Here is a 27427-nt window from a genome sequence, read left to right as displayed (position 1 = left end):
GGTTACAGCAGCAATTGGGTCTTAAAGTTGTAAAGCATGATATCACGTGACTGCATCCGTTAGCAATGGCAATCCTAGCTGTCCCAGTTGTCGTCGTAACCCCAGGACTGTGCAGGTTGTTAAGCAGAAAGAGGCCACAGATGAGTGGGATCCCTGGGATCTCATACTCCATAGTGGGGCTCTTTGGGAGAAATTGCAGCAGGAGTGATTTACAGGTGTGACTTGCAGCCTTCCCTGCCGCTTCCCCATTGACTTTGCTTGTGGGAAGCCAGCAAGGAAGGTCACACATGGCGATCACATGACCATGGCTCACTGTAACATAATTGCAAGCTGGACACCTGAAAGCCCAGATCACAATCACGTGTCTGCGGGGACACTGCGATGGCCACAATTTTGCGGACTGGTCATAATTCCCCCTTGTTCAGCACCATTGTAATTTTGAATGGTCGCTGAACAAGTGGTCATAACCTGAGGACTACCTGTACTGGGGCTGACATGATTCTTTGATGACGTCCATCTCCTTCTTGTCAGTTTTATGGGAAGATATGCCACCATCAGCACTTCTCACTTAGTCCCAAAAGGTGGCCAAGAGAAGTACAAATCAGGGTGAGATGTTGCTAGTGCATGAGATTTTAAATTAGGAGTACACAGCTTTCATAGGATCAAAGGTCATCAGACAGTGTGGTGCTTTGAGGGCAGGGAGCAGATGGCAGAACCTAGCTGGCCCTGAAAACACAGCAGGGTCAGACCTGGTTAGTATTTTGATGGGAGACTACCAAGGAATCCCAAGACTGTAGGATCAAGCTCTGCTCTACTCAGTTACCTTAATTATAGGGAATGCTGTGTTTTCTGTATTCCATTTATTTCAAATGGTCAAACTCTGGCTCTGCTCACCCAACATGCTTATTTAGATCAATTAAAGCTCTAGAGCAGTGTTTCTCAACCTTGACACCTTGACAACAGAGCTCTGCTTTGTTCAGAGCTCCCCCCTTGGAATACTGTGTCTACTTCTGGGTATCACACTTTAAGATGGATTCAGAGATATTGGAACAGGTTCAGAGAAGGACAGTGAGGATGATCAAGTAACAGGAAGAGAGATTGAAGGATTGGGTGTGTTTAGCCTTGAGAAAAGATGACCGAAGGTGAGTATGATAGCACGCTTCAAATAACTGGAGGATGTTTCAGAGAAGATCAAATTGTCTCTCATTCTAGAGCAGTGTTTCTCCACCTTGGCAACTTGAAGCTGTGTGGAGTTCAACTTCCAGAATTCCCTGTGCTGGCTGGGGAATTCTGGGAGTTGAAGTCCACATAGCTTCAAGTTGCCAAGGTGGAAAAACACTGCTTTAGAGGCTGCATTCACACAGCATGCTAAACTTGATTTGGGTGTTCTCTTTATTTAGTTATTTATTGATGTGGCTTCTTAAAGCCTTGTGTGGACCCAGCCCATTTGGTGAAGTATGTGAATAATGTAATACTTTGATATGCAGGTTAAAAGGGTTGTGTGACCTTGCCTGGGCTGAGAAGGGGCATTGTGGAGCCCCAGTCCTTAGCAATGGCTCACGTTAATCTTTGATGGAGAAGCTACCCTGGAGGGCAAAGAAAAGCAAGAGGAATGGTCCAGGAGAAGAAAATCTTGGGGAGAAATCTAGACCTTCACAAGGCCTGAACACTCTCTGGAGGGAGGCCATTGAGGAAGTACAATACCACAGAGCTATTTTTTAAAAGTAAAAATCAGCGGAAATGGCAGGAAATCAGAGATGACATTAGAATCGTTGTAGGAGTTGCATCTACTAGGCTCAGGGGCCTCCTTACAATGCCATCTGCTTGAGACTTGGTCGCTCAAAGGAAACTCTCATTATGTGGCTACATCCTGCACATCAACAATGTAAAGACTGCTTTGAACATAGTGCTTGAAATGGACTTGAGAAACATACCTTTGGCCCTCCCTTCATTCAGCTTTCCCTAACTTTGGGGCATCTAAATCTTTGGGACAAGAATTCCCATTGTCCCTGGATACTGGCCAGGCTGGTTAGAGCTGGTGGGGGTTCCTGTTCCAAACATCTGGAGACACCCTTGGGGGGTAGCTAGGTTGATTTCTCTGCCTCTTCCTAGGCCCAGTGAAAGGGGACACGGAGGCAGCATTCAATCTATGCACTAAGCAGGTGTCTGAGTTAATTTATTTTCCAGATGCAGATAATACTGTACATTGAAAGGAAACTTACCAAGTACACTGCAGGCTAAGCCATGAAAACTCTAACCAAGTTTAGAATCATGGAGTCATAAAATCAAAAGGGTCTGCTGAGGGCCTCAAGACCAGCCCCTTGTTTAATGGAAGGATCCATATTAAAGCATTCCTAACAAATGTCTGTCTATCCTCAGCTTGAAAATACCCACTGAAGGGGAGATCACCATTTCTCTGGATCACTGGCTTCAGCATCCCAGAAGTCCGGTGCTGTGACCCTTAGGAAGACTTCTCTATGTTCTGTTGGGGATGCCTACCCTATAACTGAATTTCAAGTTTTGGGACAAAATAGAACACATCTTGGCTCCTTTCCACTTGCATACTCAAGGACAGATAATACTGGGGTTCCAGATGAAGAATTGTGACAGTGTTTGGGCATTAGTTCTTAAAATCACAGAACTCTAAAGTTGAATGGGGGTCTTGAGGCCATCAAGTCCAGCCTCAGGCTCAGAGGAAGAATCCAAATTAGTATCTGTACTCTGGTTGAATTATCCAATGAAGGAGAGCCCACCATCACCGGATCATTGGTTCCACCGTTAAATTGCTCTTACTTTTCCCTAACATTCAACCAGCATCAGCCTCCCTGTAGCTTCAGGCCACTGTCCCCTACCTTGCACTCTGGAATGACAGTGAACCCATTTTTATCTTCTTCTGCATGACAGCTCTAAAGGTGAGGCTATCAGTCATCTTTTCTCAAGTTCTTACTTACCCAGTTCCTTCCATCTCTCTTCAGAAGACTCAAAGCATCCTCGTTCACTTTCTTTGCGCCTGTTCCAGTTTGTCTGAAACCTGAACCTGAAGCTCCTAGAAAACTTGGAAAGGGATTACATGGAGCTGCTCAGAAGAGAAATCAGAACCACAGATCATCCTGCCTGGGGCTGCAGTCCTACACAAGGTCGTTGGTCTCTCTCCCTGTAGTGACTCCATTTTAAAGATGCCAAATTGTTTCCTTCTGCATCCATGAGAAGACTTCATTAACTAGCAAGCACCAGACATCAACAGCCCTTCACCAAAAGCTAACCAATGCTACAAATCTTTGAGAGAAAGGACTTTCTAGGGATCTCATCAAAAGATGCTGTGGTATCTCTTAAACCAGTGTTTCTCAACCTTAGCAACTTTAAGATGAGTGGACTTCAACTCCCAGAATTCCCCAGCCAGCATAAGAAACACTGTCTTAAACCATCAGGTCATCTAACTCCATTGTTTGTAGCAAAACACTGATATGGGTACCTCACCCAAAGAATTGGATGATCCTTCCGCTAAATCATTATCCCCTACCCCTTGACCACTATTCATTGGTCCTTCCAGCTTTGAAAAGCAGATTTCTCCAAGGCTGCTCCATTCAGCTTCATTGAAAAAGAATGTCCTCTCCTTCTACTCTGCTATCAGCTTCAATGGCTGCCTGATCCATCTCGCAAGCCAAGCTAATGGAGAGTGAAATTGGGGAAGAATGTAGGGGAAGTCTGTAACTTTTATCTTTAAAACAACCAGCTACATTCCTCTGGGCCTCTGGCAAGATTAAAGAATGAGCAAACTAAACCCTAAAACTTGGATGGTTACCCAGACAACTTCATGGTATTTTTCAAGCAAGCCCACCAGGAGGAAGGAGAATGATTGAATGGGTTTTGCTGCAAGCTTTGGAAGATGCCTAGTAAATTGGTGAAAATGAGAACAAAACGAGAGCCTCCAAATTCCTCTCTCTCTCTCTCTCTCTTTAATAATTTTATTCAAGTTTACAAATACGAAGATAAAAGACTAATACAAACTAAGGGAAATAGAAAAAGCGAAGTAACGAAAAAGAAAAGTGCAAAGAGAGGAAAAAGGAAAGGAAAAAAGGAAAAAAATAAGAAAAGGAGAAATATAAAAAAATGACTCCCCCCCCACAGACAAGTACAAACAACTTCAGTAACTTAACACCTTCTCTAGTATTTCAATAATTAAAAAAACATTCTTCTTCCATATCTCATCTCTTATCAATAAACAAATTGTAAAAACTCATCATTCAGACCTATTCAGCAACAGTCCATTAAGAGCTACCAGAAATAATAACATATATGTATATTTTAACCTTAATCAAACAAATCCATTTTGTATTTCAACTTAATCACTTTCCCTCAGGAATAAAGCAAAAGAAATCTCTCCCCATTTATAAACAAATCTTCAAAGCCTTGTCATTCAGTCCTGATCAAGAAGAAATTCCTTTAGTAGCTACCAGAAACCACAACATACATACATACATACTTTCATACATACATATATATTAACCCTGATCAAATAAATTCACTTTATAGTCCTTCTGTTTACTTTTAAAGAGATTGGTCTTTAACCCTATCAAGTAATATCCCAAAAGCTGATTTCTTAGCGTTTTCTCTTTGTCTCCTCTCAGGAACAGCTTCAGTAGTTTAGCACGTCTCTTTTGTAAATCCAAGATAAGAAGGCTATCCAAGTCACTCTTCTGGTTTATTATCTGTATGTCCCCTTTAGTTATTAAAACATCAACCAGTTTCATTTGTAAATCAATTGTGGCATCTTTTTCCGTATGACTCTTATAATCTGTCATTTTTAAATCTGTTTTCAAATCCACATCATCTTTTTCCACATCACTCTTGTAGTCTGGCAGCCTCAATCTCTATTTTGTCCAGTAAAATCTGTTCCTTGTGTAAGCATCTGAATTTCTCCAAAGTTTGGTGCCATGGATGGAACAAGGCTTTTATAGTACAGAATAATACAGTTTTTTCAGCACGGCTTCCATGAGATAGATAGATAGATAGATAGATAGATAGATAGATAGATAGATAGATAGATAGATAGATAGATAGAAAATGTCACATTTATAGAGCTGTCCATCTCACACAAACAGTGGTAAAACTCTTCAGCTGGTTATCTTTAAACCACAAGGAAAAAGTGCACCAGAACTTTCTCTTTCAGCTGATCTGTTTTCTTATCCCAATGATGCAAGTAATTCACTTGGGATGCTGAAGCCTCTGGTAGAATCACTTTCATTTTTATTCTTTCCAACCCAACAGAACTTTGGAAAGAAATTATGGAAAGGAACTTAGGACTTTCTGTCTGTCTGGCTGTCCATCTGCTGGTAACTCTCTGAAACCTGACAGAAAGGACAATAGTTGTAGTTTGGGTCCTTTGCATCCATGTATGTCAGTGTTTCTCAAACAGTTGGCTGGGGAATTCTGGGAGTTGAAGTCCACATGTCTTAAAGTTGCCAAGTTTGAGATACACGGATGTACCTCATTCACATGTGATGTAAATTATAACAATTTTGTAAATTCAGCTTTCACAGATATTTGGCTTCGGTGGATACTCCTTCCCCCCAGAAGGTCTGTTAAACTGAGATTTTTACTGTAATAGTGATTGTAGAAACTTAAGGGGACTTAACCCCACATGGTTTCAGGTGGACCTCTTCAGATGTTTACTACAATAGCTATTTGGAATATTTTTTGGAATACTTTTTTCAAGGCAAAACACACACACACACACAGAGATGGAAAAAAAATAGCACAGCAGCCTCACATTGATGACTCCTCCTGTCAATATCACACGGCCCATCTCACCATCTTTGTCCATATATGGAAGAAAGAAAAGATTTGAGATTTTCCAAAGACAGAAAGCACAGAAAATGCATTGAATCTCCACAGGACCTTCAGAACTCCCCAAAGTGATTTCAAGGCATTTGATTCAAATTAATGCCTTGAATCAATTTGGTTTTGGAAATTCAGTGTGAACTAGTAGATAGATTGAAGCTCATTTGAATCATATCTCCCCTCTAAAGTTTTCCATGGCTGTAGTCCCTATTCCTTTCTACAAGAGTGGATTTTAGGCATGTTTCTGTCATGTATGTAAGTTAGTAATTCTGAACTTTTGATCATAATAAATTTGTCTGTCTGCCTGTCTGTCTGTCTGTCTCTATGTATCCTCTGAGAGAAGGTCATCTACAGGGTCTCTGCTGTTGAGCTTTCTCCTCTGAAACAGCCCACCCTTGAATATTTGGACCAATAGCTTAAGTAAGTAAATAAATCAATAAAAAATATGGATGCAGATCCTATAAGTTGATAATGTACAGTAGAGGTCATAGCAGTAGTGACAGTGTTACTGTATGCATCCGAAAGTTATTGGAAAGCCAGTGTGATGCAATGGTTAACATCTTTGGATGTTAGGATGGGGGAAGACCCCAGTTCAATCCACCCTCAACCATGGAAGTTCACCAGGTGGCTGTGGGCCACTCTGTCCCAGCCCAGCTTACCTCACAGGGTTGTTGTTGAGGCGATAAAATGAAGATTTCTCAGGTAAAATCTCCTGGCTGAAATATAACACATAATTCTAACACATCAATGAATCGTTGAAAGATGAATATGGTCTTGCATTCCAACAATAATTTCATGCTTCTGTATCACAACAGATTCTACATATAGCAGATGGACAGCCGCAGGCCTGCAGTGATGGATGATCAATGCAAACCACTTCTGGCTGTCAGAATAAAAATGGACTCCCTTGGGGTCAAGAGAGGTGCCCTAGAGAAGCTGAGGGAGGAAGAAATATCTTTGAACAAAGTTTTTGCAGAGGTGACCATGCTGTGGCAGCCTTAGAGCAGCAGTTTAATAGTGCAATGGAGAAAGAGCATTTCTGGGAAGAAGGCATCATTCCAAGAACAGAGTGGTTGCTTTGAAATAGAAAAAAAATCTGCATTTTTTGAGGAATCTCACCTGAACTTATGGAAATGAACTTGTTCTTCTCTTCTCTTCTCTTCTCTTCTCTTCTCTTCTCTTCTCTTCTCTTCTCTTCTCTTCTCTTCTCTTCTCTTCTCTTCTCTTCTCTTCTCTTCTCTTCTCTTCTCCTCTCCTCTCCTTTTTTTTTTTTTTTGGCAAACTGAGTAACATTCTTAAAGGTGCCAGGAAACTAAACTCAGGTTTAGATTGTGCACTAGGAGAAAATTGTGCTCAGGTTGTGCACTAGGAGAGAAAAAAAAGATGCTCCTGAGCTCGACATTTCATACAAATGCTTTCCTACTCATTAATCAATGTAAATCATGGCTTAGCAAACAGACTAATGCATGGATGATACACCATTATCTTCTGCATTTCTTAGATCTATCACTCATTCTGCTTTGCTTACAACTTACAGAGTAGTGAATCATCAATATAAAGATCTGTAGAAGATGGATTGATTGATTGATTGATTGATTGATTGATATGTGCCACCAAGTGTTCTCAACTCCTAGCAACCATATAGATAGATTTGTCCATGACAATCTGTCCCTAACTTGGTCTTTCAGGTCTTCTAACAGCACACCCATTGCCACCCTGAGTCCATTCACCTTGCTGCTGATTGCCCTCCTGTTCTCTTTCCTTCCCCCTTTTCAATCATTATAGACTTCTCTACAGAGCCAGGTATTCAGATTGACTGATTACGTGCCATCCAGTTGGTGGTGATTCCTAGAAGCCACATAAATAGACCTTCTCCAGGATGATCTATCCCGAACCTGATCCTTCAGCTCTTCCAATGGCACCCCCATCACCACTGTAACTAAGTCCCTCCACCTTGCTGCTGGTCATCCTCTTCTCCTCTTTCTTTCTACCTTTCTCAGCATCAAAGCCTTCTCCAGAGAGCTGGGTCTTCTCATAATGTGTCCAAAGTAGGATAATTTGAGCCTGGTCATTTGTGCCTCGAGTGAGAACTCTGGTTGATTTGTTTGATGATCTATTCGTTTGTTTTCTTGGCTGTCCATGGTATTCTCAGGAGTCAATTAAAATTTTCGCTTTTTCTTGGTGTGACCCTCTTCAGTGGATTAAACACCTATCCCCAATGTGGCATCCAGAGAACTAATGGAGAAGCATTTGATCATCTTTGCTTCCTATGCTTATTAGAAATAAGGATATTGACACCGCATGCAGAAATATTAAATGGTCCCTTGGTATTAAAGGAAGTTGCTTCACAGATTCCCAGTTTCTGGAATCTGTTTGCTCTAACCTGGGTAGATGGTTACTCACATCAGCAGATTGGATTTAGTTCAGAAGGGGATCCAGAGATGCTTGGAAAACAGAGCTACAATTGCTCAGTTTAATGGGTGCTTCATTCACTCTGTGACTTAAGATATCAGGCTGCTCTCTGCTTTACCTGTAGAACTGCAGAATAATTTGGGGCAGGGGAGTGTCCATTCCATCTGGAATTTTGAGAACATGTCACAGGCCCCCCTCTCAAAAGGCCAGCTGCCACCTTATCCCCAGTTGCCCTCTGACACCTCTCTGGACTCTGGTCTTCTTTCAGAACAGATGAACACACTTCTAAACAAAGCCATTGCTCTAGATACCCTTTCTTTGCTTTTTAACTTTGGAGAATCTAAAAAGAACGAATTCTCACGGGACATGGAATCACAGGGACTCTCCAGGCCCATTGCACTAAGTAAACCAGTGTTTCTCAACCTTGGCAACTTTAAGATGGGTGGACTCCAACTCCCAGAATTCCCCAGCCAGCATAGGGAATTCTGAGAGTTGAGGTCCACCCATCTTAAAGTTCCCAAGGTTGAGAAACACTGAACTAAATGTTGCACATCATTGTAGAAATGCAACGACTTGGTCTATAATTGTGAGAGGGGGGAAGGGAGGGGAGGAGGAGAGCAGGAGAGGAGGAGGAGAAGGGAAGGGAAGGGAAGGGAAGGGAAGGGAAGGGAAGAGGAGAGAAGAGAAGGGGAGAGAAGAGAAGAGAAGAGAAGAGAAGAGAAGAGAAGAGAAGAGAAGAGAAGAGAAGAGAAGAGAAGAGAAGAGAAGAGAAGAGAAGAGTAATCATTTCATTGTCTGTGTCTTCCTTTACCTTGTAAATGGAGGCAGTCAGACATTAGTTGGGGGATCTGCATTCTTTTCACCCACAGTCCCAGCCCTTTTTTTAGCACCTCTCCTGCCACCGTCCCTTCCTGATCCAGGCCCCCAAGGCGATTCCCGCCCTTCCAACCTTCTGCTCCTGGCCTGAGTCGGTAGCAGGCAGAGAACAGCCCGGGTGATCCCTCTGGCTAATCCCGCCTTGAATTCCAAGCGTTATTACTGTGAGCCTCCTTGCTCCGTCTCAGGAGCTGATGCCATTCAATAAGTCAGGATTACGGGGAAAGAGCCAGACGTCAAGCGAGCCCCCCCGCTTGAATCTCTGCCCAGATGATTCGCAGCTTTCATTTTTCTTTTCTTTCTAGGTTGCCCCAGGCAGAACTGGATTCAAATATGTCAGACTCACCCATGAGTTTCCCAAAATTCAATGCAAAAGGGCAAAAGTTTGTTGCAGGAGAAAACCTATGCAGGCTTGCTCAGAAGGCTGCTGCATCGGTTCAGACGGAAAGAAGAAAGAGAATTGAATATCCCGGGCACACCTGGGACGCTTCAGCTCCCCGTTTCTGCCCAGCCGTTCTCGCTGATTTGCTCTGGATCCTAAAAAGCGTGCGACGCCTCCCTGGAACGTGGCCACGAGCCTCCATCGGTCCCTGAATTAACCCTGGGTTTGCACAAGACGCTAAGTCACAAAGAAACCTAGCAAGGTTGACCCTATGTTAGTTTAGCACTTGGTGTGACCCTCCCGGCTAGGTCTTCCACTAACATGGGCAAGCGCGTTGCATGGACACAGCCTCTCTGTGGAGGGACACCGTCTTTTCCAAGCTTGGGTGAAATTTATTTCATAAAATTGAAATCCCCTGCCTCTGATCCCGAGGACCGTGGTCCTGGGTTCTAATCCTCCCCAAAGGCTAGATGAAATAGTCAAACCTTGTCAAATAAGCCACATATTAATCTTAAATACAGAATAGGAATCCTAGCCATGCTGAGAGCAAGGCGCGCGCGCGCGTGTGTGTGTGTGTGTGTGTGTGTATATATATATATATATATATATATATATATTTCTCCACACCAATTGAAATTATGTTTAAGCAAATCCAAAATTTACAGGGAAGGGTGTTTTTTGTTTTTTTTATGGGAATATTGGGAGAGATGGCATAGGAGAACCAGAAGAACAGTTATGACACCACTTTTAAGCCCAGGCCTATGAGCTGTGTATTTACAATGACAATCTCCATGCCTGGAGAAGTCACCTGGAAAATAAAGTTAATTTTAACTTTGACCCTGAGCCTCCTGGCTGCTATTAAATCTCTGCGTTTGGTTCCTAATTAAATTGTAGGAACAATGGCTTTTTCAAAACAGTCTCTTTCCTGTGGCAAACACAGAGCGGTGGCAAGAATCTCCCCATTACACAGATTTGCAATGAATGTTTAGTTTGCTCGCTACGGGGGATTCTGCGTTACGGGCGGCCGCCGGTGGCAGAAGTCCAAGAGATGAACAACGGGAGGCCCATCTATTCCAAACCAGGGTGCAAAGCATGGGTGCCCTCGAGGGCTCGGCTGGATCTGTCTATTTATTTCATTAGAGTTGCAGAAAGCTGGCCAGGCAGCTATCCAACTGGGAAGAGTGGAGGACAGAGATGGCCGGAAGAGAAACTACTAGTTAGGGGACTGATTGAAGCCGTATGTTGACTAAACGACAAATACCCTGGTAGGATATGAATGAGTCATTTTCTTGTGGCCTCAGTCACCTTATCTGTAAAATGGGAAAGTGCTTAGTTGCTGGGAATGCCTTGGACAGGCCTATCCCCCTCTATGATTTTGCCTGTCCTCTTCTGTGAACGCTTACTAACTTGGTGGTGGCTTTTGGCTAATCTTGCCTTGGAAGTTAAGCAGGAGTAGAGAGATTAGCAGGATGGGAGACCACCAGAAAATCCTAGGATTATAGGCTAAACTGGGAAGTCAAAAAATATCCCACTTCTGTCCTGCAGCCATGAGAAATACGCAGACTTGTCTATGAAGGAACCAGGATTTGAGCCCGACCTTTTTTTCCCTTCCCATAATAGAGGGTACAGATCAGGCCAAAGTTGAAATAAATAGCTAGCAGTCCTGCTTCTGACTGTCACGAGTTTCTCCATCAATGCTCTATTTGCTTCAGGGACTTGGAAGAGTAACCTCAGTCACTAAAACACTCCCTGGCCCGTCCCTGCTTTTTCCAGGTATCTGCTGTTGGGTGCCGAAAGAAACAAGGGCTATTTTATTTGGTCCCTCGCTCAGCTCAAGGTCAGGGCTCTGCCAGGTGACATCTGTGCAGGTAGCATTAATTAAAATGCTGGACTCGACTTATTTTTGCAAAATCTGGACAATGCCATATCGTGCCTCCCTGGGATCTGTTCAGTTACTTGAGTACTTAAACAGGCCCTTGAGTTCAGGACTGGGTCACCGTAGACTCCTTATTTGAACCCGTCAGCTTCATTCCCACAATCCATTTATCATGGTTACTAAATCACTGTGATTTGGTTGGTTTGAGTAAATTTATGTCCTGCCTTTTCTCCAGGAACTTGGGCATCTTAGCACGTTATCCAAATGTATTGAGACTCTTAATTGATTGGCTAATCATATTGGGCTAACAAAGTACGTTTTCTTTCATTTAACACTAAATTATGTATTTATTCGCCGTTATATACTTTCATCCAACATGGTATTCTCCAGATATCTGGGGGGCATCAATTCTCCAAATGTCCAGCCAGTCTGGCAAAATCTGTCTTGGATATTTTCTAGTTCCAGTTTATATGCTAAAATTCACTCTTTCACTGGTCTTTGCAAATGCAGTTTGCTATCCAGTGCTTTTAATTGATTAACCATACCAAATTATTGATGAAGTTCTTTTCATTTTGATGACATTTGAAAGCCTGACTCCCTCTTGTATACAGTAAAGGTGATGATTTTCAAGACATCTAATAACAGATTCACAAAAAGCAAACCCCCAAAAGAAGACCAGCTTTTAAAACTGTAGAAGAAACAGGTTTTTACTTCATGGCCACATTATTTATAGCTTTGTTCAGCCGAGTTGGACCAAATCTTACAATGCCTAGTCATCTGAGCCATAAAATCGAGAACATTTCTGATTGCATCTGACACAGTGAGTCTGCTTCATATTCCAACACTCCATTTTTCCATAAACTATTTATTGCGACTTCATTGTCAGCTTTTTCGGATCATTACAATTATGGTACCCAAAATAATCATTCTGGGAGTTGAAGTCCACTCATCTTAAAGTGCCCAAGTTTGGACCACACTGCTCCTAAGGAAACTGTGACTTTGGGGTTTCTTCCCACCCTCTTGATTTTACGGGATTCTGGGTGCCCTGGGAAGCTTGGGGTTTAATTTTTCTGTTCTGTTCTTTCTGGGGGCGATAGTGATTTGGCATGATAAAATGATATAAAAGGATGCAGAACACGTACTGACTGGTCCATAGGTGGGTCAAGAGACTCGTTTCCAGTCGCCGAGCGCTGCAGTTGTTGTAATTCAACAGGACTTACTTAGATCGCAGCCTAGACTGACAACAGTAACCAAAATAGACAGGCAGCCAAGGGGGAAACCAGGGGCGCGGATGTTTTGCTTTCTGAACGTTTCAGGTTTGCCCCTGGAGATGCCAAGAAAGGTGGATGAGAGGGGCTGGCTGAGGACACGCATCGTCCCCTTCGCACAACACTTCTACCGGGCGGGTCATTCTAAGGCGGCCGCGGCATTCGCAGCAGCCCACGATCCGTGTGTTAACCAAAGTTAACCTTGGTTCTTTTGCGGACGGCTTATGCGGCGCAAACCCCATTCGCGGGGATCCTTCGAGGCAGCAGACGCGTGAATCCACGAACCGGGCGAAGCGGGTCGTGGGAAGACAGCCCCCGGCCAGCCCACCGGGGGTGGGAACCGATCAAGCCGACAGGCGCGCCGCCCAATCGGCGCCGGCGAAAGCCTCCAGCCATTCCGGGAGCCGGCTCGGAGGGGAAGGGCCAATCGGCTCGCTCGCGCCCAGCCCGGGCCGCCTCGCGCCCCCGCCCCGCAATTCGCAGCGCCGCATCGTACCTGGCCAGCTGCGCGCCGGAGTTCAGTCTTGCCCGCGGCGGCCGCGGGGTTGCAGGGTGCCGGGCGCGGGGCGGCTGGCGGCGAGGCGGCGGCGCGGGAGAGACCGGGGCCAGGACCGGAGGGGGAGACCCGGCAGCCGAGCGCCCCAGAAGCCCCCGGCGAGGAGCAGGGTCGGTGCGGGGCAGCCGGTGCGCGCCCGCCGACTTCCCCACTGCGGCGCGCTCTTCGGCGGCGGCCGGAGCCCGGAGGCGGAGCAGGGCGGCGAGGCGCCGGGCGCGCGTCTCTCCGGCTGGCCGCTACCCGGCAGAGGGACCGCAGCGGCGGAGGCGCCAGGCGTCCGGTCCGGAGCGGGAGCGCTCTTGCTATGCTCAGAGGGGATCCCGGCGACGCGCCTCCCGCCATGCGCTCGGCGCTGCAGCTGCTGCTGGCGGGGCTGCTGCTCCTGGGCGCGCTGCCCAGCCGAGGTGAGGACCGCGACGGGGCGGGGGCCGGGGGCGCCTCGGGACGTGCTGCGGCGAAGGAGGAGCAGCCCCCAACCTGGCGCCCTCCGGGGGGCAGCAACGGGGGATGATGGGAGCAGTCCTGCGTCCCTGCTCGGAGAATTTGGGGTAGGAGCCTCGGGAACGGTCGCTTCATCCCCGCCCCCCTCACCGGCAGGTGAGGAAGACCCCCGAGGGAGGAAGCCTAGCTGGGTTCACACGAAACGCTGAACCAGGTCCGGCAAAGACCCAACCGATGGACCGGCCCAAGGTGCTAATTCTGGTGAAGGTTGACCTGAGTCGTGGCTTAGCGCACTGTGTGGACTCGCCTGGGTTAGTCCTGAATATTGTGTGAAGCCAGAAAACGGGGGAATGAAGGAAACGGGGTTAAGCATCTCATGTGAATGCAGCCTTGGGGACTGGGATCCACTGAAATTCGGGGGTTGGAAAGTGCTCCCACCCGCGGGGGGTGCAGATCCCCTGGAGAAGCCTTGGTCGACCAGAGCCAGGCTCTGCAGAAGCAAACATGCTTTTTAAAAAAACCTCAGTTACGGTTTTGGATGTTGGAAGTCATCATAAACAGAAGCTGTCCAGTGAGCTTCCGGTTGAGTGTTGATTTTCCTGAGAACAAGGACAAAAATTCCAACTCAGGTGGAATAGTGCTCCGGCCCTTCCTGCTCCCCTCCTGCTTTTCCAGGAATTGCCATGGTGAGCAAGCCAGGGAAAGGCTCACTCTTTCCGGAGCGCCTGAATTCCCAACCGGTGCTTTAGCCTCACTACGTTGGTTGACAGTCCACAGAGATATCTCCAGCCGCCTTCCCAAAATGCAGACTTTTTTTCCCCTCTCCCCAACATTCCCCAGAGCAGTGTTGTCCAAAGTTGGCCACTTTAAGATGAGTGGACTTCAGCTCCCAGAATTCCCTAGCCAGCCATGCTGGCTGGGGAATTCTGGGAGTTGAAGTCCACTCATCTTAAAGTGGCCAACTTTGGACAACACTGACCTAGAGAGTTGGAAGAAGCACCACCTTGACAGGTGGACAGTCGGCATTTTTCAAGATAACAACTTTAGTTTGTTTCATGTCCAATTTCGACTGCGTAGCCTGTTAGGGCTCAGTATTTCTGGGGATATTGTGGGAACCTCACACCGGGTGCACAGGCCATCCTTCGAAGCCGTTCTATGGATTGGATAGGCACGTTAGGTGAATGTAACCGTTATAATTTGTTAACCCGGATTTTGTGGGGTGTGTGAACCAGCTGATTAGTAGGTTGACGGTCTGGGTGGAAGGGATGGACGTGGGGTACCGTCCCAACAGACCGGCAAGACGTTATTCAGCTGAAATGGTTCAGCAAAAGTGAGGAACTCACACACGTTGCTTTGGAGCGGGTAGTGCTAATATAATGTCAAACACTAACAGCGCTGGGTGATTGCATCTGTGCCGTTTGCTCGGCGGCCCTATAGAAGAAGTGACTTGTTTAGAGATGCTTTCTCCCCCCCCCCCACCAGCCGAGTCAAGGATGCTCCAGGGGGTCCCCCTTCCAAGTGCCAAGACCCTGCTTGGCTTCCAGAATCAGCCAAAGTCTGCTAAGTGCTGCCATGTACGTACTTCAAACGTCAGTTTCTTTCCTGCAGGGCTTGTGCTGAGGGTCGTAGTAATGCTTGGCGAGTGATATGCGTGTGGAAAGTCTGATGGAAATTGGTCAGATATGGGGGGCCCAGCAGGGACCCGGCCGTGTGCTTTGAACCTGAAGGCCTGTTGTCCTAACTCTGGCGCTGGGGAGAAAACAGCAAGTGCAGACTGAACGATTACATGTCTGATCTGCGAGGTTGGATGTCACGCCCGTGGAAGCTTCCTGCGTTTAGGATGCGGGCTGCCTCCCTCCCCCCCCAATAAATCTACCGATTTAAAAACCAGTGTGCGAGATTTCTACCAGGATGACTAACAGCATCCCCCGCCCCCCAGCGCCAACCCTAGATGAAAAGTTATGCCAAGCAAAAGTTGTTCCAAAATAAGTGGGGTTGTGTATGTTGTTTTTTACTTGCAGTGCACGTCAGCCGTGTTTGCAGACATTTTCCCCATTTACCTTCGGGAGTCTGATCACAACTTCAGGTGCTGAGTTGCTCAACAGGTGTAGGAACCCTGGTGAGGTTGGAGATTTTGGAGTAAGACCGATGGCCTTGGAAACTGAGATGAACGGTTTAAACGTCCCTGTTGCAGGGTTGGCAGATGGCTGTGCTCAGAGGGTCTGCTGAACCGAGTCGGGAAGAAACCTGGGGGCCGCTTTCATACAACCTATTGAACTTGGTTTGGACCTTGGCTGGGCTTTTCTGTGGCATTGCAGGTCTGAAACCAAGCTATTTGGTCAGTTTATGCTTCCACTTATTGGGAAAACCTGAAAGCCATTTTCACCCCATTTAATTTTGAAACCAGGTGAAGTGGGTTGTGTGGAGCTAAAACAGAATTTGCATCCTCCGGAAACCTGGAGGGTCATCTTGGGAGATCTTTGGGTCACCCCTCTCTAAATGTGTGCCTATAAATGATCAGAGGTAGAAATGTGGGGTCCTCCAGATATTTTTAGACTCCAATACCCATTACCTAGCCAAATGGCCAGTGGTGGGGGATGATTGGAGTTGTAGTGCACCAACATCTGTCCTAGCCTGCAATGGAGGAATATCCCCATCTTATTGGAAAATATGGCAGGCGTTTCTGGGGGGCTCCCTTTCTGTGAACGGGTTGTCCCCAGAGGCAATATCGGTCCTTTCCCTCCTGACTTTCCACGAGTTTGAAGAACTTTGAGGATTGAAGGTGGATTAATAGGGTGTGCCTGTTTTATTATTTTATAGTTGTGGTTAACTGTATAGTGAACTTCATAAACCGCTTCAAATCAACTCAGTAGAAAGGGCCTAAAAACCATACTAATATATAAATAAAGGAAACCTTTAGAGAACCACACCTTGCTTGTCCTAGCTGTCAGAAAATGCTAGCCATCAGACTTCTTCTGGCTGTAGTTCTGTTCTTTAAAACAAAGCGAGACTTCCCAGCCCTGAGGTTTCCTGGTGGTTTCCCATCCATGCACTAACCCCGTCCAACCCGGCTTAGCTTTCTGCAATCCGCCAAGGTTGGCTAGGTGCTTCCCCTTGGGAAAGCCCTTTCTGTCTCTGCAGCACAAGGAAAAGACTGTTTCCTTGCTCGGGAAGATGCGGTGAAACTCTGGGAAGGGCAAGGAAGCTTGGAAGACTTGCTTTGGGTGAGGCTGTACAGCAAGGAAGAGTTCTGAATTACAGCAGAGAAAGAAGCCGGGAGCTGCAGTCGCGCTGCCCAGGGATTTGCCAGCAGAGACACCAACCCGACCCTTTTCGTGGGGGTGATCGAAAGAACCCCATATGGTTCTTTTCCTTCCCTGTTGGGGCCGTGCTAGCAAAACTCCCCCTATTTCAGTTGATTGAAATAGGCACGCTTAAAGACGACACTTTTTAGAAACTAGCCTCTATCAATCAGTCTGCACCCCTCCTGGGTGCAAAAGCCTTTCTCAGTGAAGGCTATTTCCATAAATTGGAAATCGTAGCTCCGTTGCGGGGGGGCATTGCTGCACTTCCGAACATCTGTAGCACGGCTGCTCCCTTTTTCTCTTTCTTTGTGGCTCACATAAGAACCATGCTTTGCCCCTGAAGACCCTGCCCAGCCCCTAACCCACCTCCCTTCTGCAATTCTTGGTGCAGAAATAGCGGGACAGATAGGTCTGTAATGGTGCAACCGGTGGTCACAAAAGGGAATGAGGATAAATTAGGTTGACTTAAAAAGGAGTCAGATGACTCTCGTGGCCCTTTCTCAGCTTCCCCCGAGAACCCACCACCCCCTGGCCTTTCTTCAAACCGCTCCTGTCCCTCAAGGAGACCTTGGAGAGCAGGGATTCTCCAGAACCTCTCCTCCCCCGGCAGCGGGTTGATCTAGATGACCTCTGAGTCCCCTGCGTTTGAGACTCCAGGAGCTGCACCTGAGCGACTCACCTGAGCACGTGCTTCCACGCCAGGATGACCTGGGGCGGTGCGAGTGCTAACAAAAGGGCTTTTCATCTCTTTCTGACCAATCTGGCTCATGATATGAGAATGTGAGGAAGGATAGCTTGGGATCCGACAAGCGGAGTTTTTTTTCCCTTCTATTTTCCCCCCTCCACGCTGCAGCGTGACCTTGGCGAGTCATTTCATTTTGCTGCAGGGCTGTGCTGTGTATGGTCGCACAGAGACAGGCAACCTGTGCTTTGCAGACGTTTGGACCACAGTGCCCTGAAGGCCACATGAGGTGGGGATTATGGGAGTTGCAGTTAAATGTATCTGCAGGGCCCACCGCAGGTCATTTACTAGAGGATAAAGTGCTGAGCGGTTTTTTTTTTTGTTTTTTTTTAGAGAAATCCCCTATTTTCTATTAGATTCTAATAGGCTAGGTTTGCAACGTGCGCTTGGTCATTGGCTGAATGCCTTTTCTGTGCTTCCACAATATTTTTTTAAAATGTATTTGTTTGCTTGTTTGTCACATTTCTGTAGCCGCCCATCTTGCCCAAAGCAACTCTGGGCGGCGTATGACAATTAAACAAAACCACAAAATCGATTAAAAAATCCTTACAAAAAGATGAAACATCATGATTAAAACGAACCTATTATCCCGCGTTTTAAAACACGCAGATAGATTGAATGTAATATAAGCAATCAAATATATTGAACATCAGCGCACTGAGCCGGCTGAGACCAGCTCAGCCACCTGAAGACACACCGGATTTCTTACACTGTGTGAATGAAGGCATCAGAGCTGGGGAAGAAGGTCGTGAGAGTTTTAGTTAAGGTGTCCTTTTTCTGTGGGTGGCTTAACTGGTTGAGTGAACGGAGACCCTGTTAGTTTTTTAGATTTTTTTACCTGCCTTTATTATTCTTATAAATAACCCAAGGCGGTGAACATACCTCATCCTCCTTCCTCCTCCTGTTTTCCCCACCACCACAACCCTGTGAGGTGGGTTGGGCTGAGAGAGAGGGACTGGCCCAAAGTCCCCCAGCTGGCTTTCGTGCCTAAGGCAGGATTAGAACTCGCCATCGTCTCCTGCTTTCTAGCCTGGAGCCTTCACCACTAGACCAGCGTTTCTCAACCTTGGCAACTCTTCAGACGTGTAGACTTCAACTCCCAGAATTGCCCCTGGGAAAACATCAGTCAATGTGAGGGTTGCCTCTCCGTATTGATGAACGGAGACTCCATTAAGGTGGATCTCCCTTTCGGCAGGCGTAGGGGACCTAATCATATTCTAATCATGGTGAAAGGACTTGCAACAGGTTCGAACAGATTTGAACGAAGGCAGGGGGAACCTATGGAGCATCAGGTCTGTTGTGAGGACTTCTGACTTGAATGGCACTTCTGGTGCCTGTTTTTCTGCTAATGGCACTGGTGCTGTGGGTCGGGAGGGCAGGATACGGCCCCCTATGACTTTAGAGCAGTGTTTCTCAACCTTTAGAGAAACTGTTTTAGAGGCTCTTTTCCAAAATAAGGTTTGGTCATCCCAGCGGGGCAATGCCACTTTGGTGAAAGTCAGCATTAGGAAGAATTTGGTAAGGCAAAGCAGGGGGCATATTTTGAATGGGGATTTTGTACTTCGAGAACGTGTCTCAAGCGCTCTCACAAAATGACCACCAAGGCCAGTAACAAAACCCTCATTTACCCAAAATTATTATCCCCTCTTCCCACCATTTATGCATTTTATCATTAGACAACGATGATGATTTTTGGGGGCTTTTCTGGGCAATTTCACATATTCTGTTGACCTGAAAGGAACACTTGTTTGTTTTCCAAATAATGTCAAAAGAGAGTGTTCTCTTAAATTAATTAAGAATATCATAATGGAGGCAGGCTGGGTTTTTTTTCTTTTTTGAGTTGGGCATCGGGGGTAAATTCAGAGTTATCTTCCTTTAGGGTAGGTATCATACGTCCAAAGAAAGGGCTGGATTTTGCCATTTCTCTTTTCGTTCTCCGCAATGATTGCGGAGCCCAAAGGTATTGAAACAGATACTTTAGGCTGGTGCATTGATCTTTATTATGCTAACTTCCAATTTAAAATAATACAAAGAAAGGAATCTAAGTAAAATATAAGCAGGGAAGCAGGAGGGCTGATGGGCACGCAAGATCGATGCAGGTCTAAATTGCTCCTGCAGACTGTTTAAGGCCGGTCTGTGGAAAATGTGCCCGTTTTTGCTTCTCAGCTGGCTTGTTTTTGCAAAGCTGGGCCACTGATGCATGCAGAATGTGCTCCAGCCAGCTAGGCAGAAAGATTAATAGAAATTGCTTGGTGCGCATAATAACCACTTACGTTCCTTGAGCCATCTTCATTCTTGAAGGAAGGAACCCACAGCTGTTGCCCTCTGGAGGTAAGGGAACTACAACTCCCAGCATGCTCAGCATTGGCTAAGCGCAAGACTTGGTTGGGACTTGTAATCCCAGTACTTCTACAAAGCGTCAAATCAGGGCAGAAGGTGCTGGAGAAAATGACTCTTGGGTGGGTCACCATCCAATGTCCTTTCTTCTCTGTTTTGAATATAAAAGCTTGGAGAAGATGGATCAGCGCTCCAAGTTTGTTGGATTCCATCTCCACGGCCCAGCAAGGAGTGATGGGAGTTGTGATCCAGCGTGATCTGGAAGCCATGGCTTGCCCCAGTTTTCCAGCACAACCTCATTAGGAAAGATTAAGTTAATTGTTCTGAACCGTACGTGCATTTGTAGGAACGTTCATACTCAACATGCAGTTCCTTTTCAGGGTAAGGAACATGATGCAAAGAGCAGGAATAGAGTAAGCCCTAGTAAGAAAAAGACACTGGAGGCAGGTAAGAAGAGATGATAAAAAGAAAACCAACTAAATCTAGTTTATCCCAAAACCATTCAGTAGTTGTGTGTGCCACCAAGCTTGGGGATCCAGATGTGTGGCAAAGCCCATACAATGGTTATGCTTGATTTTTTTTTTAATCTCAGCTGCTGATTGTGTGTGTATTGTTTTCTATTGTTGCATGCTTCATGGTGTTTATAACTCTTGTTAGCTGCCCAGAGTCATGGATTTGAGATGGGCAGCCGTATAAATTGAATTAATTAATTAATTCTCCCCATGCCTTCTCTGCTTGCAAACCATCTTTGCTTCATCGCTGGTCTTTTGTCCTTTTAGCTTCTTGCCTCTCTCATCAACCCCACCCCACCACCCCTTCCTCTCAACCCGTTCGCTCTTCCTTCTCCCATTGGTTTTGCCATTCAATTCTCATTCATGCTCTCCGTATAACCTAGCCACTTCAGTGTCCTTCTTTTCTGCAGGTGGCTCACTTTTGCCTTCCTTCCACATTCATTCATCACCCATTCATCCTTAGCCCCCTCTCTCCTTCACCTTCCCCACATATATCTGGAATATTCCAACGGCATTCCATTTCTTGGTTGTTTCAGCTAACTTCAATTCCATCTACCCAATATGTAGAATGGAACCCTTGCTACATTTTCCCACAAATTCCACCCAGCAGTTTCAAAATTGGAATGATCTTCCAAGCCCATCTTCTGCTTTCTTGCTTGATGCTTCTCTTGCAAAGATCTTTCTGGTCCACTGGAGTCCCCTGGAGTTGAGCGGCCAATAAATCTAAATCTAAATTCATTCATTCCTGGGCCCATTTATGATTCTCCATCTTCCTCTGATTTTGCATCTCACTTTCATTACCGACCCTCCTTGTTCTCTTCCCAGCCTTTCATTCCTCTTAACCCAGTTTTCACACTTATTGGTAATACGCAGCTTGCTAATTTCAGCTCAGTGCAATTAGAACATTTGTGGGTGTTCTCAGTAGCAGAACTGGGGCAAGAAAAAACATTTAAATGAATTATAGACTTGCCTAGACTTTGATAGACACAGTTATTGTTCGAAAGTGCGCATTTCCCTTGTCTTGAAAAAAACATCATCTGTGTACAGCTATGAAGGAGAAAGAGTTTTAGTGGGCTGACTAGAGTTAATAATAACAATCATTTATTAAACTTGCATGCTGTCTGACTGTCAGTGACTCTGGGTGGCTCACAACAAAAAAAATACAATAAAACCAATAAAACATAAAAAATGCAGAAACGCACCATATTTGTGTGTGCCTCAGCATACGGCATATACGCCTTAGCCTATAAAATGTGAGGAAGGTGATGTCTAGGTAGAGATCCTAGCTTGCATAAAGTACGCAGCCAGGTTTAAACTATGTGGTGTAAGTAGCTATGTCCGCACCTTATTTTGCCCCATAGCATCTCTACTTTGGGAGTTACACCAGTCACCAGTTGGCTTCTGGATGCAATTCAAGGTGCTGGTTGTCACCTATAAAGCCCAGCATGACTTCAGACTTGGATATCTACAGAACTGACTTCCTCTGGTTGTTTCTGCCCATTTTTTAAGATCTGGCAGGAGGTCAGCCCTTCAAGGCAGTCCAGACAAGAAGCACCAACCATGAGTACTAACATGACCTTTATTGTAGGGTTACAGTAGCAGAACCTTGCAAGTCTGAAAGTACCTCTCCCCTCCCCTCCTTTACTTTCCAGAGAACTAGGGAAAGTCCCTTCCGAGATGCTTTCTCCACCTCCATTCCTTCTGTGGGCTGAGCCCTCTCTTATCTGACCGTTGTCTAGGCTGCGGCTCTTCCACCTGTCTCTCAAGTTTATTCTCACGGACCATCACACAGGATCAACATGCTCCAGGTTCCACCAGTGAAACAATGTGATCTTGTGGGGCTTCTCTGGGGCTACAATGCAGAGGAAAGCAAGTTTTCCAAGGTTGCCCCTCAACCGTACAACATTTGCCCTGAAGGCGACACACAGCTCTGACCCTGTTGTGTTTTCAGAAAGCCTTGAAACCTGATTTTTTTTCACCTGTCTCTGGAGCAGGGTGGTTGTCACCCTGCTTCTTGATTTGTTTTCTGTGATGTGTAAACTGATGTTCTTTCCCCCATCTGGGTCTTAGCCGTCTTGATTGGTCATGTCTTGCCGTTGTTTGAATCTTAATTATTTATACTTTGTAAACTGCCAAGAGTTGCAACTGCAACTGGAGGGACCTGTAAGTCAATGAACTAAACCAGTGTTTCAGAATGAGAATAGATGCATTCATAGAATATTTATTTATCGAATCATGTAAAAAGAACCATATTAGACCCATTTGATATTTACGTAAACAAAATTTTTTTCATGAAACAGCCCTAATTTTTTAAACAAATTAAAAAAAATAGTGAGAAGAGGATCATTGTTTTAATTTTTGGCAAATGTCCAGGGGTCCTAGGACCACACTTTAAGAAACATTGAACTAAAAAACAACTGAATACCTTCTCAGTGGAAGATTTTTTTCCGCTTCAGTTCTGCCAGATTTTGCTTAATTTCCCTCTGGGGCTACAATCCAGGGGAAAACAAGTTTTCCAAGGAGGCAGTTTGGCCCCTTGACCAGCTGGAGGGTGTATGTTTGCGATCGTTTTTTTTTTAATAGTAATATTTTTATTCTATTGTTGTGAAACTGACATAGTACATTATATTGTTTCGATACAGTGGTATTTGCACAGTCTTGATCAACGATAGTTAACACTCTAATGTTTAGATAACTTAGACCGTTGAAGATAAAAAAGAGGAAAGGAATACCGTATCTGTATGAATCATGATTTAAAATGTCAATGTTAATGAGTTTAAAATTACAGCGTTTAGGTTTTTCAACCAGACCTTGTCAACGGCACGGTGGTGATGGCACAGGGAAGGGGAATGCTGAATTGGGGCAGGAGGTGCATTTGTAAAGGGTGGGATGAAGCACAAGAAGGAGAGCGCAAAACTTCTAGGAGTTAAAGCACCTGCTTTTCCACTCTTAAAAACCCACCAAAGTTTTGGTGGTGCAATTTTGGGCTGGCTCGGAGTGCAATCTCCGAGTTTTGAGAGCCAGTTTGGTCTAGGGCAGTGTTTCTCAACTTTGGCAGCTTGAAGATATGTGGACTTCAACTCCCAGGATTCCCCAGCCAGCATGCTGGCTGGGGAATCCTGGGAGTTGAAGTCCACACATCTTCAAGTTGCCAAGGTTGAGAAACACTGGTCTAATGGTTAAGGCACCAGGCTAGAAATCAGGAGACTGTGAGTTTCTAGTCCCGCCTTAGGCACGAAAGCCAGCTGGGGGACTTTGGGCCAGTCCCTCTCTCTCAGCCCAACCCACCTCACAGGGTTGTTGTTGTGGCGAAGATAGGAGGAGGAAGGAGGAGGAGGTATGTTCGCCGCCTTGAGTTATTTATAAAAATAATAAAGGTGGATAAAAACTGTAAAAAAAAAAAAAGAATCTTATTGCCTGGAGAGAGGGAGCGTGCGGTTCATGGGTTGGTCCCCCCTGGACTCACAAACAGAGGTGTGTGCCTTGTGCTGTGCTGTGTCTGGGGGAGAGGCTTGTGCAAGCAGACCAACGCTTCCATCAGCGCCTTCCCACATGTGTGGGTCCATCATTGTCCCTGCCCTGTGTGGCCAACTGTTTGTGCTGTTGCCAGATGTTAAGAACTGCAGCTCCAGGTTGTGCCCGCGGGCTCCGAGCTGCCCAGTGACCTTTCATACAGTCTTTGCAGACCAAGTAGGAAATTCTAGAATGAGCATTTTTACTGAGCAGTGTGCAACCCCCTCTCCACAGACACACACATACACACACACACACTTGCAATTGAGCAGGAACAAGGCTTGGTTTCCAGTTTACCCAACTCTCTCTCTCTCTCTCTGATGCATTCTGTCTATTTCCTCCACCTTCATTCTTACCCAAAAGTAATCTTTGAAGTTTGGGGTTGACTTAAGAGAATTATGCTATGCAGGTAGAAAGGAGACATCACCCCAGATGGTAAAGAGTAGATTGAAGAGATGTGCTCTTTGTTAATTTCGTAAAGGTCTTTGCATTTTAAGAATGAGAAGACGGAGATGTTTATATGTGGCTTGGATTTTATAATATGTTAAAGAACCGAGGTATATTACAGGTAGTCCTCAACTTACAACCACAACTGGGAACGGAACTTCTGTACCTAAGCAATGTGGTTGTTAAGTGAATTGAGCCTGATTTTATGGCCTTTTTTGCCACAGTCGTTAAGTGAATCCTACTTCCCCCACTGACTTTGTTTGCTGGAAGCCCCCTGGGAAGACCGCAAATGGCGATCATGTGACCCCAAGACGCTGCAACTGCAGGGATGCTGCAACAGTCATAAATGCAAGGACCAGTTGTAAATCACTTTTTCAGCACCGTCATAACTTCGAACAGTTGTTAAGCAAATGGTCGTAAGTCAAGGACTACTTGTAATACTATATGGATTTTTCTTTTCTTTCTTAAGTTTTAGCTCATTTAGCTCTAAAATGTTTACACACACACACACGCTCAAATAATCCTCAAAGAGGGGAGAAGATAGGAACGGTGGCAAATGCTGGATGGCAAATGCTGTGAAAGGGGAAAGTGAAAGGGACCGTTTGCAGTCTTCATGGTGTGCCGGATCTGGTTCCATTTTCCCACATCTCAAACATGAGTGCAGCTGTTGTGATTCTGTCCCATAATGCAGTGGTGAAATGAATCAGCCCCAAGTGAACCCAAGATTTGAAGTTAGGGGAATGTTGCGCCCTCCCTCACTTTCCTCTTTAAAGTTTTTCAAAAACAAAACCAAACCTGTCCTGCACAAAGTGAGCTCTGAAAGTTTGCTAAAATTCTTGGTGGCCTCCTTTCTCCAAGAAAGAGCAATCTGCTTTCTTGAGCCTCCCTGAATTACTGAGATGCCAGAATGTCCTGTCGGTTTCTTCTTCCTCCCTTCCCTCCTCCTCCGCGATTATCCCAAAAATCTCTTGCGTTGTTCCAGGGAGAAGTAAACCCCTCACACGATGCAAAACACATCATGGAGGAAGGACCTGATCACGTCATGTTTGCAAAAGTCATGATTGACGTCGGAACGTCATGTTCCTCGGTCAAGTGACAAGCGACACTTTCAGAATTTGGTGGAAAAGCACACCCACCCACAAAAGCCCCCTCCCCTCCTCCTTGGCTAGGGGACAAAGTTCTCAGCGAGCCACCAAGGCCCCCTCTTGGGTGTGCTCCCACTTGGGTCACTCATTTATTTAATTAAGGTAATTCATTAAAATAAATGTTGATGTTGGCAACAGCATTTGCTGCGGTTCTGCTGGCTTGGAATAGGAACAAGGCAGTAGGTACAGGGAGTCCCCGGGTTAAGAACGCCTGGTTTAAGGACGACCCATAGTTAAGAACAGAGCCTATTGTAGCAACATTCGAGTTCAATACACAATGGTTCGAGTTCATTACACAATACTACTTATACAGTATTATACAATAATACAGTTCCGGCTTACGTACAAATTCAACTTACGGACAGACCTTGGGAACAGAACCCTGGAATTACTTGCCAATTCTCCGTCTTCTTGGAACCTATTTCTTTTTAGGATTGTTTGTATGTTGTATTTTCATGAATTTTTATCTTCTTGTAAACCGCCCAGAGTCGTTTCACGAGACGGGCGGTGACAAATTTGATAAATAAATAAATAAACGCGTTCTTAAACTAGGGACTACCTGTATATTTCCATCCACTTGTGGTCCTTGAGCAGTAGGGAACCTGTTGGGGAGTATGAAGTCTGAAACAAGTGTCATTGGGCTGGGAAAGATTCCCGGCGCCCAAACAAAGGCCTGGAAGAGGCATGAAACCAGGAGTGCCTCCTGCCCAGGAATGCCCATGGTCAACCTGGAAGGATAGACCTTTTCCAGTTCTTTTCAGCAACCGAGGGCCACAGGAGTAGGGGATGCGCTTCGTTTTGCTTTGGTCAGATCTCACCTTGAGCCCTTTGCCCACTTCTGGGCACCACACTTTGAGAGGCTTTCAGAAAAGCTGGGAAAGGTTTCAGAAAGTGCTACCAGGTTGCTGAGGAACTCAGTTTTGTGAAGGAACGTTGATGTTGAGGCTTGATGAGAGAGGACCAAGAGGGGGTAGGATAACACTCTTGGGAAAGATCTCACACAGAAGGTCAAGGCCTGTTGTTTCTCATTCCAGCGGGCAGAACACGGATTAACAGATTTAAGTCGCAGGAAGGCAGATTCCGATTAAAGGTTAGGAGAAACATGCTAACATTAAGAGTAATTTTACCGGTGACCCAAGAGATGGGGGAATCCCCTTCATTGGATGAACTGAAGCAGAGGCTGGACAGTGGTCTATCTAGGACAGCTTAGTGTCGATTCCTGGACTGACCAGGGGCTGGACGTGGAGGCCCAAACAGCCCCATCCAGCTCAGCTAACACGAGCCTCCCTTTTGGATGTTGGGCCGGGGGCTTTGGAACCACAACACAGCTTTTTGGTTTGATTTGCTGCTGTAGGTTGAAGCAATCACGCCACGGTTGTGAATTGGTGGTTTCCTGCCAAATTTGGAGATGCAGTCTTATTAGCAGGGGGGGGGGGGGTGTGGCGAGAACAGGAGACGTTCACCTGCAGGCTGTGGGTTGCTGATGCAGAAAAACCCTCCTGAACTGTAGCCCCAAGCAGCTTCCACGTAGTAAAGCGATTGTAAATTCCCTCGGTGTGCTGTTTAGAATTCCGCACACCTACGCAGGGAAACGAAGTGCTCCTGAGCACTGCCCGTGCGGCCTGGATGCCGGTGACTGAATCCGTCAGGCATCTGAGCGAAGGCACATGAGTTGTGTGTTTGGGCTGGTGCCAGGAGTCCAAGTGGGAGAAGAGATTAACCTGCTCCTTGGAGGGCGCTGATCTTCTCCAGAGCCTACGGTGAGGTGAAACGC

The 27427-nt window shown here is 45.9% G+C and overlaps 1 protein-coding gene across 3 annotated transcripts in view; it reads left to right on the top strand.

Annotated features, from left to right (window-relative positions):
- Window positions 1–13154: 13154 nt before the first annotated feature.
- PODXL (podocalyxin like) overlaps window positions 13155–27427 on the top strand; it is a 64355-nt gene continuing 50082 nt past the window's right edge. For 2 of the 3 annotated variants that reach the window (XM_088141424.1, XM_088141423.1), the window contains exon 1: window positions 13155–13615. In XM_088141424.1, the coding sequence (XP_087997550.1) occupies window positions 13516–13615 (100 nt within the window). In that variant the 5' untranslated portion in view covers window positions 13155–13515. The remainder of the gene's footprint in view (window positions 13616–27427) is intronic. The other variant, XM_088141422.1, reaches the window with a different exon arrangement.

Source organism: Python bivittatus, unplaced genomic scaffold (assembly GCF_059951505.1).
Source record: "Python bivittatus isolate LINGU-HERP-01145 unplaced genomic scaffold, Pbiv_v1 ctg000330_np1212, whole genome shotgun sequence".
Taxonomy (NCBI): domain Eukaryota; kingdom Metazoa; phylum Chordata; class Lepidosauria; order Squamata; family Pythonidae; genus Python; species Python bivittatus.
The sequence above is the reverse complement of the archived record's forward strand: the minus strand, read 5'-3'. Positions and strand labels throughout refer to the sequence as shown.